The sequence below is a fragment of the Anoplopoma fimbria genome, chromosome 6, assembly GCF_027596085.1.
Source record: "Anoplopoma fimbria isolate UVic2021 breed Golden Eagle Sablefish chromosome 6, Afim_UVic_2022, whole genome shotgun sequence".
NCBI classification, from domain to species: domain Eukaryota; kingdom Metazoa; phylum Chordata; class Actinopteri; order Perciformes; family Anoplopomatidae; genus Anoplopoma; species Anoplopoma fimbria.
The window spans coordinates 23,555,909-23,569,935 of NC_072454.1; the positions used below are offsets into that span (position 1 = coordinate 23,555,909).

At 40.5% G+C, this 14,027-nt stretch overlaps 1 protein-coding gene across 3 annotated transcripts; it reads left to right on the forward strand.

Moving 5' to 3' along the window:
- Positions 1–1,002: 1,002 nt before the first annotated feature.
- On the forward strand, positions 1,003–11,406 carry zgc:110045 (uncharacterized protein LOC664755 homolog). Of its 3 annotated transcripts, none has more exons than XM_054599912.1 (13): positions 1,003–1,230; positions 4,325–4,431; positions 4,595–4,618; positions 4,734–4,766; positions 4,880–4,996; positions 5,225–5,356; positions 5,812–5,940; positions 6,603–6,692; positions 7,332–7,373; positions 7,776–7,851; positions 8,831–8,883; positions 9,831–10,000; positions 11,199–11,406. In XM_054599912.1, exons 2-13 carry the CDS (start codon positions 4,354–4,356, stop codon positions 11,233–11,235), a joined length of 981 nt encoding a protein of 326 aa, XP_054455887.1. In that variant the 5' UTR covers positions 1,003–1,230; positions 4,325–4,353; the 3' UTR covers positions 11,236–11,406. The 3 variants fall into 3 exon arrangements, with proteins under 3 accessions (XP_054455887.1, XP_054455890.1, XP_054455889.1); XM_054599915.1 differs by lacking the exon at positions 11,199–11,406 and adding an exon at positions 10,297–10,654; XM_054599914.1 differs by lacking the exon at positions 1,003–1,230 and adding an exon at positions 4,207–4,225.
- Positions 11,407–14,027: the final 2,621 nt, after the last annotated feature.

The window sequence follows — 14,027 nt, forward strand, 5'->3', positions numbered from 1 at the left end:
GAAGCTTTGATAGCTTTGTTATGGTTCTGAGTCTGTTTGCAGTCTGGAAGTAGAAAACACACTGTTGTATAAGTTTCATTTTACTGTCGTGGACTTTTTTTAACCTTTCCTTAATCCCTTATTGTAACCTAACCAAGCCTCATCCTGAAAAAGACCCTCAAAAGAGAAGAATGGCTAAAAAACTTTGCTTTAAAGGATTGCGTTCATCTTTTTGTTCTCATTGTGACATTAAATCCTCTTAATCAGATATAAAACTTGGAAGTTGTATTGAAATCGTAGTTTAGAAGTGAATATTATGGCCTGCTTAGATGGCTGCCATGAGGCTCACAGCAGCCATCATTGTCCCCGTGCAACGCAGTGAGTAGTAATTAAATATGCCACTTATGCTTCACTGATTAATTTCCTTCACAATTTTGAAGCTCAGCTGAATACATTTTTTTTCTCTGTGCAGGGCTGTATTGTATCCAGTATGGCCTCATTACAAGGGCAGAAGGGCTTGGTGTGGGGAAGGGCAGAGGCATTGGGTGGGTGGGGGTGTGGGGGTTGAGAGAAGCGCCCCATGAAGACATTGTGCTTAACATCACTAAATACCTCAAACGGCACATTGTCCTTCCCAGCCCTCAATTAGTGGGGTCCTTGTACAAAGCACAGATTTCATACAGGGTGATTTATTTTTAGAGAAAATCTGGCCCCGTGCAGGCAGGAAGCTCTCTGAAAATCTAATGAAGAACACAGCAGTCATGCAGGGTTGTTAGTCTCAGGGCAACACTGGTTAACAAAGCCTCTCTTCAGTGTCTCCATGTGTGTTTTCAATGACTGAAAAAGGCTAAGGCTCTCTATTATTTGGGTTGTTGTGGTGGCTGTAACTGTAGCCTGCTCTATCTGCACAGGACAGTGTCCAGCCAAAGAGCCTCTTTGCCCTGCCCTCAGGCCCCTTCAGTTTGTGGATCTCTCGTGCGGAGGAACGCCTCTTTGGTGGCTGTGACAGGGAGAATTAGGCAAGAGATGCGGGTTCACTTGCCCTGCGTAGGGGCTTATCTTGGGCTAAGCTGAGGGACTAATAGCAAAGCCAGCCTCCGCTCCAGCCGGTCTGAGGGCACAGGGAACCATCTGTCCACTCTGTGGATAACTGACAACAAAGGGGGCAAACGTTGAACACGGACTGCAGACTAAAAGGCTGTTCATTTAGGAGATACCAGAAATACAGAAGAAGAATATTTTGTATATAAGGTCAGTACTCTAAACTTATCATTCTTGAATACAGGCCCTTTACTGAGCCAAAAGGGTCAGATTCCTTCACATCTCAGTTTCTACGGGTAACAATGTTGCAGACTACAGTAATGTCCGGGGAATAACCAGATGCAAATTTGAAGTTTTAAGTTCAAGTAACTTCTAATTTAGCCCTCCTTTTTTCTGACTTACAGGGAGCTTAGAATGCATGTCTTTATTCTAATGCACGTCTCCTGACTCCCATTAGGTGATTTGTGCTGGTTGTTTTTCAGTACTCTGCTGTGTTGTAAATGCATTTTGTTGCACTCTTGACTACAGAGATAGTTTGTGGCTACAATCGATTATCAAATTAAACCAGACATGAATCTCCGATAGTGTAACCTTTGTGTTGAGGGGGGAATGCCATGCTGCTGGGCCCCAATGCTTATAACCTCGTATGTGATCGTTATAAATAGAATGTTACTTTAGATATTTAAGAAGTGTTAAGTCATGGGTTACTTTCATTATGATAAAGATATGTAATTTAACACGTTGTTTGAAAATGTATGGAACATTGTTTGAATTATTATCTATTTAGGAGCTTTGCTTCCTAAACTGAAGCCCTATTGTATGTAATAATATTGTAAAATACAATAATCTTTGCATTACAACTTTCAGAATGTTAAGATTTGCTTTGTTCTACCCTAAAATTGGGAGTACATGAAACCCCCTAAAGTAATCCACTTAGACATTGTTCTCCATTTCTCTCAAGGATTAATGCCCTGGTTTTATTTTATTTATTTGTATTGTCTGAAACACATTTCTGCCTGTCACTGCTCTGGGAGCTGGGTTCCTGTATATTATCTGTTTTTATCATGTATACTCTGAGGGTGCTGTTGTGCACCAGTGTTTTGTTCGGAAGTCTTGAGTGGGCACTGACGTGCTCGAGGTGACAGAAATGGGTCAAAAGGGTCTTAGCATTAACTAAACAAATCCCGGCCTATAGGATTAGATAGGGATGTTGCTGTTTATTTGATGTATTCACTGTAACTTTATAATGATACACAGAGAAGAGATTGTTTTTTAGTTTTGTTAACAGTAAGACACCCTCTGCTTATTTAGGATGCCGATTCGAGTGATATTATTAACACTGGAATGTTCCAAAACAATATCTTATTGTAAACCTGTCTCTGCTCCTGGAAGACTGTTTTATTTATGTACTTGTTAGTTACTGATATTGCCACATTTCGTCGGATTACAACTGCCAGATGTGTTCTCTTTAGAGTTAAGGTGGTTGAGTCAAAACCCACACTCATTTTTGGTCTTTTTTTTAGATGTGGAATGGCAGCAGAGAGTTTTGTATTTATAGTATCTTAACAGGGGTCTGTGGGAGGAGAGATAGGTAGATATGCTTAGTTGCAGAGAGTTAGATGAGCAGATTGATACCACTCTCATATATGTCTGTTAAATATGAAGCTACAGGCAGCAGCCGGTTAGCTTAGCTTAGCTTAGCACAAAGACAGGAAACAGGGGGAAACAGCTAGCCTGATGCTTTCCAAAGGTAACAAAATCCAACCCCTATAAAGCTCACCAATTACCACATTATATCTTGTTTGTGTAGTCCGTACAGTGATTAGGAATAAGGTAAAAAAACAATGAAAATTTGCTGTTTCATGTTGGTTATGTGCCAGAATATAATTTAGCTGAGAGCTATAACATCCAGTAATCTCTGATGTTTGCTTGGATGCTGGTCACTGTTTGTACACTTTTTCAATAAGGATTAAACTCATGAGATATCATTTGTTAATTAGTGCGCTTTAGATGTGCTGGTAGACGGATAATCTTTGGATGGAGCCAGGCTAGCTGTTTCCAGTCTTTATGCTAAGCTAAGCTAACTGGCTACAGTTTAACATGTACCTCACAGACATGAGATTGGTATAGATCTTGTAATTTCACCAGAAATCTAAGCAAATACACCTATTTCCCAAAAAGGTCATTGCACTCACTGTTCAAAGCGTGGAGTAGGATTGAATTAAACTGTGGATTAACTGGCAACACCTCATGCGCAGTCACTCATCTACGATTTACATTAAGCCAACTGGTTTTAAATGCTTTATCTGAGTCAATTATCTGTGCATAATGTCTCTCTCAAACACTGAGCTTTACTAAGCTAATTGTTAAAAGTAAATGCAAAAAGCCTTTCTCAGAACCATCATGGTCCAATGAACAAGGTGACCATGGTCCTTTGTAGACCTGAAGTATTCTCTCAGTCAGTTTTGGTGCAATAAGCTGCCCTTCCTACACTGCATCGAGACATTCTTTATTTGTTCTGCAAATATGACGAATTGGATACGCGGCCGCAACAGAGCGGACATTGTGTGGTGTGATATTAAGAGACAGTCACACACACATCACTTGATCCTCAGGCCTCCACAGCACAAGTGGCTTCCTTTGTATCTTATCTTATCCGGGGGACACACAATTTGTTTTTAGCAGGAACTAAAGATGTGGCCCCATGTGAAGATTGCACCTAGTGATAGGCTTATTTCCCCCCCGCTTACAAGTAAACAGTCAGACAACAAACAATGATCCAAAACTCTTCAGAGAGCACCAGTTCCTTGATGAAACCTAAAAAAAAGGAAGTTGTCTCCTAACAGCATAAAAAGGTCTTTTTATACTTTGGAGCATTTTTCCGGTCACTCTGCATTTCATCTCTGCAGACTGATGATGCAGCTCACACACAGTTCATGGAAGCTGTTACATTTGCTGTGTCTGGTAGCTTTTCCCCAGAAAAAAAATCCTGTTGAGCACAGGAAATGATACATTTCACATTTCCTGCAGCTGCAGCTGTTTGACTGTAATAAATAGAAGAAGAACAGGGTAGTTAGCATGAGCAGTGATAAGAAAGCAGAATGATTAAACAGACAAAGACGGCTGGAAATGAATTGGAACGTGGAGCTCATATAAAATCCACTACTCTCCACACAGTTTGACTTTGTAATGAAGTTAGGATCTCGTGGGTTTCCTCTTTATTTAATAAGATAATCTACTAATACACCAGAGCTCTTTTGTAATGCACAGGAACAGTCTTAAACAATTTCTTTCTTTGTTGCAGAAGGTTTACATTAAAGGAAAACACGGACAATGTCTGACAAGGAAGAAATGGCTTCAGATGGGAGTCTGAATGTAACGCTGACACTGAGGCTGCTGATGCATGGAAAGGTAATAGACAGATATGGAGGAAATAGTTCAAATAATTGAGTTTATTTATGTTGTAATATCCTTATGGTTAGTAATAGCATGCCATTGTTTTTAAAATGATTACATGCTGCTCTAAATGTACAAAGATCTTGCTTGTTAAGCTTTGTTGTCTCTTCATTCACAGGAAGTTGGCAGCATAATTGGGAAGGTAGATTTTTTTACAATCCATCAGCATCACACTGATTTCTCCCTGATTGCCTTGTTTTCTTCTCTTTATCAAACTAATCTAGTCTACTGTTTTGTATTCCCCTACATGACACAAGAAAGGAGAAACCGTCAAGAAAATGAGGGAGGAGGTGAGGGTTCACTCTGACACCCCTAATGTGAAAACACGTATAATTTAATGTGTTCTGGCAGACCAATTACAACAAATTGAGGCTGGAATAATTGGGGGATTTGTGTTTTCCAGAGTGGTGCTCGTATCAACATCTCAGAGGGATCGTCCCCCGAGAGAATAGTCACCATCACAGGACCGACAGAGGGCATTTTCAGGGCTTTCTCCATGATCGCTCAGAAGTTTGAGGAGGTACAGACAAACAAATGTGCAACAAACTCCAATGCAACTTTTCACATTTCTCTTATATCTTCATTAAAATTCTGTTTAACACGATAATTTAAAAAACATTCTTTAAAGATGTTGTCTGAAGTCAGAATGACAGGGAATGCACATTTTCCTTGCAAAAACAATTGACTTGTCACATAAAACTGACGTTCTCAGTCGGTGCTAAAAAAATATTTTTGAATCCTCCCTCAGGATATTACCGCAGCAATGACAAACAGCACCGTGACAAGCAAACCACCTGTGACACTGCGCCTGGTTTTCCCAGGGAGCCAGTGTGGCTCGCTGATTGGCAAAGGAGGCTCCAAGATTAAAGAGATCAGAGAGGTAGGGAAGGAGTCCTATTCTATTTTCTTATTTTCCATCAGAAAGTTATTTCTCAGCACCCAAAAAGGGAACAGAAAACATCCTCCCTGCTGCTTCACCACCTCAAGTATCAAGCACTCCAGTCAAACTTGTTTGTTCCATCTCACTTGTTTCTCTCTGCCTTAAAATATGTGTATTTTTTTTCTTCTTCGTCTGCTGCTCATGAAAATTCCTCTGATTATGCCTGTAAAGATCGGTGGAGGGTGAACGCTCGTTCTGAATGGACAATATTTGTGTGCGCCTCTTCAAATATTGGAGCACACATTGCTATTTGGCTTGCAGCTGCTCCCTGCATGTCAAAATGTGTTCGGGGTAATTTGCGGGTGCTTGAAACAGCATTTCAATTTGGGCGATGGTGTGCTCTTTTCAGCAATAAATAGCCTTTGTTTTTTCTTCTGTTGTCTGGCAACATCAAGACCACAGGCGCTCAGGTTCAGGTGGCAGGAGACATGCTGCCGGACTCCACAGAGAGGGCTGTCACAATCTCCGGCACTCCACAGGCCATCACTCAGTGTGTACGACACATCTGCTCTGTCATGCTGGAGGTAAGCGCTGTCAGACAGCAGATGATCCTCACGTTCAGCAACTTTATTTAGGCGTTGAATGTCACATTTGTTTAGGAGCTGTTAAAAGGTAGCACATTCAGGATATTGAATATGTTTTACTCCTGCAAGGCAAAAGCTTTATGATCATCCTCATGAGAGATGCAAATGTTCAATATATTGTTCCTGTTATTAGAATTTTTCTTTTTTTGGCAGACATACCCCCAAAGCTCAGAGGAATGCCAGTCCTGTGGATCAAATCATAATTTCTCTTGAGTTGAACTAGTTAAGTTAGTTGAGTTCTCGACACTTGTGTAACTGCAGAATGGGAATGGGAATCGCTGATGTGTAACCTATCCCTTTTTTTTAATAAAAGATAAAAACTAAAAGGTAAAATGAGTTTATATTTAAGTCCAGCCTCCACCTGACCTCATTGTATTGTCAAAAAAAAATCTTACCAACCACCTATTTTCAGTTCTATTCACAGTTGTATCATAAGTTGTTTTGGTTCAAGGTTCTCATGTAACTTTCTCAACTGATGAAAGGGGAATAAAAATATTCAGCAGGCAATTTAAAAAAGGGATATAAAATACACCGGTGGCAGTGAGAGCTCTCTTCTCACCTGTAGCAGTGTATAAATTCTGGTTGCATGTCTGTATCTCTAGTCTCCACCAAAAGGAGCGACCATTCCCTACCGACCCAAGGCCATGCCCACTGGAGCCCATGCAGTATTAGCACCTCAACACTCTGCACAAGTAAGTAGCAATGTAGGAGTTATTTAGCCATGGTTTTAAACAGCTCTGTTTAAAAGCACAACAATTGAATATGCTCCTTATTTTGTGGGAGCTCAGTCATGCTGATCATTAAACGCATCTCACCACTAGAGGGACACATTTGTGTAATTATGCAACAGTAAGCTCTTCATATTGTAATGCTCCGAGCGGTATGATGAGGCAACGATCACATTCGAAAGTATTCAGTCAAGCCGTAATGTGTCAGAGATATGAATGACAGTCATTTACATAAAATAATTTCCCCTGCAGTGTGACACCTGAAAGATGTCGTGACTAAAGCTTGTGCTTTCCATGAGCCAGCCAGTTGCTGTCCTGATTTTGGCACAGTGCGCTCTGACCTATCAGACATCTGTTTATGTTATTGGATTCCTGGCCATGTTCAAAGAGGGGGGGGCAGCAGATGACATTTAGATGAAATTCCATCAAATCCATACACATTAGAGCTATGGAAAAGTGGAAGAGAATGGATTTTCAGAAAGGCACTCACTGCACTGAGTTCACACGTTATACTCTGTGACAAATTCCCATTTCAAGTGTCTTGCTCGAACACGTCTGCACATCCCGGTCATACAACCACGTCTCCTCTCTTATTCCTCTCAGGCTTTTGCGATTCCAGGGCAGTATGCTTTTGCGCACCAAGATGTAAGTATGCTCATTTGAGTTGCTGACATCCACCCCGTTGACCTTCCCCTTGCCCACTCCCTCCAAGCCACCACTCCGCCATCTGTGTACCCTACTCTGCAAAGATGAAATTCAATAACCCTGATCTGTTGACATTACTAACACTAACACGTTGTTGTTATAGCAGCATGCATTGATTGAAATGAAAGTGAAGATTGTAAGAGTTCATGATCAGTGATACCTTTGTGACTGTACTTTCTGACGACTGCCATGAGAAGCCAGCATGCTCTCTGAAAAGGGAATGGATCTCTTCACTATCTGTGATGTTTGTGAACTTCAGATTGGCTCTGTATTGCAGTTGTCAGCTCCTCTGATAATAATCCAGTTTGATTGGTTAGCTCTAACTTCCTTCCTACCCTGCAGTTGACCAAGCTTCACCAGTTGGCTATGCAGCATATCCCCCTCCCTTCCCTTGGGCAGAGCAACCCTACCTTCCCTGGTACGTACCCACGGCTCCCCGGGGAAGTCCATCTATCCCCCTGTCTTCACTCCTCTTCGAATCACATCATCAACACCCCTGTCACTTTAGAGAGGAACAAGGATGTCTCCATTCTCTCAGAGTTTACAGACTCTCTCTCACAGGTTTTCTTTTTTATTGTAGAAGGTGGCTTTACACAGACATGAATATAACTGAAATTAACTGTTTTTTTTGGTTTTGCATCGGCATTTGCATCTATTTGTACCAGAAAATAAGATAAAAGCAACAGAATAGTGAGTAGGATAGTGACGTTTTAAGGTTAAGCCACCAAACTAGTTTATTATAAACAAACATGAAAGTTAGTCACTGAAATATTTACAATCCAAAAGAGTGTGTGATGGATTGAAGCAGACAGACTGAAATACAAAAGTAAAAAACAGCACCGTTCTCCGAGAGGGGAATGTGAAAAATGTCAGAAATATTTACAGTTTAGTAAATATTTAACCATTTCTCACGATTTCTCATATCCTCCCAAAATTTCAACTCCATTTGCCCGGTTTCCCTCTCCAAAAAAAAACCAAATCCTAATCTCTCGACCCCATCCTCCACCTCTGCAACATTTCTCTTCCAAATCTAACTTCTTGGCCAGTCCATCCCTGACCTCAGCCCCCCCACGTACTCATATACTCTGCCACAACTAACCGAGGACAAAACATTACAACACTGTCATTATGTACGCAGGACTGGTGTGTTAGAGCTCATTAGTAACATTCATATTTTAATAGAAAATGCTTATTTTATTGTAGAAATTCAAAATATGTGCATAGAATGTATATGTCTATACAGTAAATGTGTCAGTCAGGAAAGATTTTCTTGCCAAATGCTATTATCATGTTCCTATAGGAGTGTACCAGTGATAAAGTAGGTTAACTCGTCATGCATTGAATGTGGAAGCCATTAGTGCCATGCTGTTGTTCACGTTTCTTGTCCTACTTTGCAGGATTTGATGTATCTGCCCCCACAAGTTCACAAGAGCTGGCAATACCCAATGATGTAAGTGCCACATTGTTTGTGTTCTCCCAGCACAAAAACTCGCACAGATAATCCTCATGCTGCTTGATTTATTAATACTTTCTAAGAGGACAGCTGTAACGACAGTGTTGTAGTCAGGACCACCTAAATCCAGACCAAACTTTGAGGGGTTGAGACCAAGTCGAGACCAAGAGCAGACCAGTGCGAGTCCCACACCGCATGACATACTTACCATGCAATGTGGAACATGCAAAACTAGAGTCACTGCTCAAATGAATCTGAAAGATCCACATTCCCATGAAAAAAACACAACAGAAAACAAATGAAGATTTGTCTTCATTCACCTCTTTTATTGCCATGTGTACTGTATTTGTGTGTAGGTGTACCATAAAAAAAGGTGATACAGAGGTGATTTTTATGTGTGGGAATGTTCCTTTGTTTTGCATGAGCAAACACAGGGAGATGTTAAGTAATAAATCAGATAGTCAGTTAGCTAAGCATTATGCAGACAGGCAAACAGCTGGTCTGGCCCTGTCACTAATTAACATATTATATCTGATATGTTTTGTTAATCCGTAGAAAAAAGCAAATCATAAAAACGACAGGTTGTGGTTTTAGGGGGGATAATTGTCCTTGGTGGGATCAGTGACTTCCTGGAATCTTGTTGACACAGACATGACAGTGGTGTCAATATTTAACAAAGTGAATACGTTTATTTATGAAAATGTTAAAGAAGCCAGGCTTATAGTGACAAGATTCACAGTATTGTTAACTCACATTTCATGTGATCATACAATTACAGTGAGGTGTGTTAGTAATATGTTTTCTGCTGTTACATTATCACAGCTGGAAATGTGGTTTTCACTATGGAAGATGCTTCCTCATGCTGTTTTGAAATTGTATTCCTGAAAAGACTGGAAACATGACCTGTTCTGCCATTTACATGTTTCCACTCTTTCCCTCTCTAGTTTATTGGCTGCATAATTGGAAGACAAGGCAGCAAGATCAATGAGATCCGCCAGGTCTCTGGAGCTCACATCAAAATTGCCAGTGCCACTGATGGCTCGGCCATGCGCCAAGTCACGATCACGGGCTCGCCGGGCAGCATCAGCGTCGCCCAGTACCTCATCAACGCCAGGTAAGACATTACGCAGGGCGCCTCATCCAGCAGGACATCACATCGCCGCTTGATGATAAGACATCCAAACACCAGAGTTATTGTGCTCAGAGTGAGGCCGGATTTGTTCCATCTCACTGCTCCGTTCTCTGTTGACTCTGCTTTTTAACACGTTCCTTCTTTGATACTTATGTTTTCTCCTCTCTCTCACCTCCCTTTCTCCTTTGTCTCACCCATTCTCCCCCTTTTCCTTTCCCACCGTCTCCTCTTAACCCCTTCACCATCTCAACTCCCCCTCCAAACGTCACGACCTGCAGCTTAGAGATGGCTAAATACACCATGCAGGCCGCTTCCTCTGCGACCCCAATTGACCTCAACATGAGCTTCTCTCAGTCCGCTCCCAACGCCTCCACCGCTGCTACCTCTATGGCTGTCCTGGCGGCCTCCACCCCAACCCCCACCATTAACGTCCACTCTCCCTCCACCTTACAAACCATCCAGAGCCCACATTACGCCGTCCCCATTTCCAGCCTGCTTGGCATGAAATCTCTCCCTCTCCTGGCTGTCCACCCAGCAGCCGCTTCCAGCCTAGCTCAGGGTTTATGCCCTTACACTGCAAAAATGTCGGTCTCCGGCATCAAAAAATCAGATCGACAGAAGTTTGCTCCCTATTGATGTCTGCTTTTTAAGTGTAGCTGACTGGTAAGACATTGTTAAAGGATAAAAATTTTTTTTAATATTGAGCATATATAGGCTGAAGTTTTGCCAGTGTAGCGCTTGTCTTCCATACATTGGGAGACTATTAGAAACAGACTGAAAGTATGGTAGTATCAAAACATGTCCTCATTAATTCAAACAGGCAGCAGAGGTGCAAATTAACTCAGTATTATCTTGCAGACATGCCTAACAATTAATGTGGGTAACTCAGGCTTGTATTAGTATCCTAGAAAAAGGTATTTTTTTCAAATGGATTCATGTTACAGAGCTTTATATGAAGATTTTCTCCAGGAGAGGTATTTTCCATGATGCAAATATTGACTTAGTTTTCTTTCTCTGTAACTAGTTTACAATTATTTTTTTTAGTTAGATAATACAATCGAGCATCATTAGACGTGGTGCTTTGTCGGCAGCAGGCTGTTAAAATGTTTGTCTTGTAGAAGTCATTGTGTTAAGTATTATTTCAACAAGGATTGTCACCTTAACCTTTCCTTCACTATAGGCTCTCCTCAGTGCTAACAGGCATGGGTGTTCTGTAGTACAGTGTGCTGTTGCAGTTCTGATGGGATTATCCTAAAGCCACACTGGATGCTAGTGGATTTCACTCTGCGCAGTAATCCTGTAGAGCGGGACTGGCCTAACTAACTCATTTATTGTTTCTGTACGCCAGCTTCTTTCCCGTTTATTTTCAAACCTGGAATGCTTCGACTTTCAGCATCCGAAATGGACGCTGAGCAATTATTTTGATAAATGTCTCATTCATGTGTCTCTGGTGGGGGTCCGCCCCCCGAACAATGCAGATTTGTAATATTTGAAATGACTTTGGAATAAATGTGACTTTTTATGAATACAGATTGGTTGTTTTGTTATAATTTTGTCAGTGAAGAAAACCTTTTAAATTTGTGTTGATTACTCTGACTCCTAAATACAATCTGATCTAATCTGGTGATTTATGCATTGTTTACCTTAAGTGGCGTTGAACTTTAATTGTATATAAATCAGGACAACACATTTCCACTCAGCTGGAATAACACTTAATAACTCTGAGAGCATTTCATATGTTATTTTCTTTATGTATAAACAAAAATATCTACTTAGTTAGACTTTATATTCAGGCAGTCGATAAGATATTTGAGCATCTATTGGGATATGATTTTCACATTGTATTAATGCAAACCGTTGATATATAAGTGAACCTATGAACAAACCAACACAAATAAGGTTTTATTTCCCCTGTGTTTCTGTCCGACCCGTATAAAACCAAAGACCAGACAGCCAGAATAACATGACTCATATAACAAACAAATACGTTTCTCCAAAGAGGAAATGTGCATCTACAGCCTGGACATGTAAAACATTAAACAGCAGTGATACTGAAATATTGAAAACAAAAGAGAGCAGTAACAGCGGCCATTAGCAGCTGGCAACTCACAGACATTTAGGTGTTTTTGGCAGATATACAGACAAAAGCTGCCGCAGCAACTAGTCCATGGTTTTATGGATGCAGTTTGTTGATGGTGGAGTGCTCCAAACAAACAAACTTTTCAACCTGCACTGATAAACAGAAGCAAACTTGGACTGACCTCACAGAAAATATTCAACACAAGTTGTTCTCATGGGAAAGAACAACTTAACCTCCAGTTGTCCGCTCGATCCCCACTGCTAATGGGTAGGTAGGTCGGTCCCTCTGTGTATCTGACTCCCCCCTCCTCTTTTTGACAGTAACAACAAGGAGGTAGGCACTTCTGTTCCGCCTAATCCGTGGAGCTCGGGTTAGTGAGCCATGTGGGCCTCTTCCACAGGAGGGTTTGGAATGCTGAAGGGGAGATAATCAATAGTTAATGGGGGCAGAAAATGTAATGACAGTGAAGGATGACATTTGAACCTGGGGGAAGGTGTAGCAGCAGAGAACAGTGCTGCATGTATGCTGATGGGTGCCCAGGGCAGTTATGAGTTCACAGCCAGCTTCTAATGCTATATTAATGATTTGCTTTTTTCAACCTGACACTAACAGGAGTGAGGGCCCCGTTTTTTTTTGGAGCTTGCTGCCATCATGCTGTTTTGAAAAAGTAATTTAGAGGAAAATAAGTAAATAAATATATATTTTTTTATTTTGGAGTGCAAAATTGCTTGAATGTTTGAGGCAAATTGGGAGGCAGGGCTGACACTCAATCCCTGATGAATAATCACTGCAGTACTCTGAAAATATTCCTCCAGTGAAAGACTAGCAAGTCTGTGGTGTCTAATTGTATTTTTTTACTTTGTATATGGTATTCCTTCCGTAGTTTTTCACTATAGGCTACTGTTATCTAGCATAATACTTTATATGCCACTTTCTATACAATCTAGATTAAATATAAAATGTTTTAGTGATTGTTATGGTAATCTTGTGGTTTATGTATTTGAAATCTACACTATTACTATGATAGACAATAGTTTTGAAGACCTGGAGCATTCTTCTTATATTCTATTTTTATATGCTTGTTTCTTTGCTAGCAGTGGAATTCTTAATAAGTTGTGTTTCTCAGTACCTGCACACAGGGCTGTAGACTGAGGTCTTGTCCTCAGTACGTTTTTTCCCTTCAACTTTCAACCAGTGGTGGAAGCAGTAGGCCTAAAAACCCAATGTATAATATATACCCCACTACATTACAAGCAAAAGTCTTACATTCATAATGCTACCTTAGTAAGCAAAATCTAGCTAAAATATAAGAGTAAAAAAGCCACTACAGGTACGCAGGTAAACAGGTCTTTGTCAGAGTTATCATTTATATCATAATGTTGGATTATTCTTACTGATGCATTCATTTATTAACCACCTTTTTTAATAAACAATTATAATAACAGAACGCTAAAATCAGAAATACAATAATATAAAATAAAAACAATAATATAATCATAATGAAATAAAATAATATATATTAAAACTGAACAATTACCCAAGGACATGCAATCTAAACAGCACAAAACCAAGACCTTAGGGAGTCTATAAATAAATGGGTTCCAGTAGGTCTATTTTTAGATTTCATATATTCAAGGTTACTACTAGTTTTTTGTTTTTTTGATAATGTCCCACCCTATGATCATTGTATTTCTTCAGTTAACTGTTCATTTAAGCTATAACCCCCTCCCCCTCCCTTTGTGGAGTCGGCTAATGTACTTTGATCTTTTCTCATAATTAAGCCTTTATTAGTCCCACAATGGGGAAATTATGTCTCTGCATTTAACCCATGCAGAGAAGGAGGAGGAGCAGTGGGCTGCTTGGGGTTAGGTGTCTTGCTCAAGGACACCTCGGCATGTTGACTCAAGAGGGGTTTTGAACCACCAACCT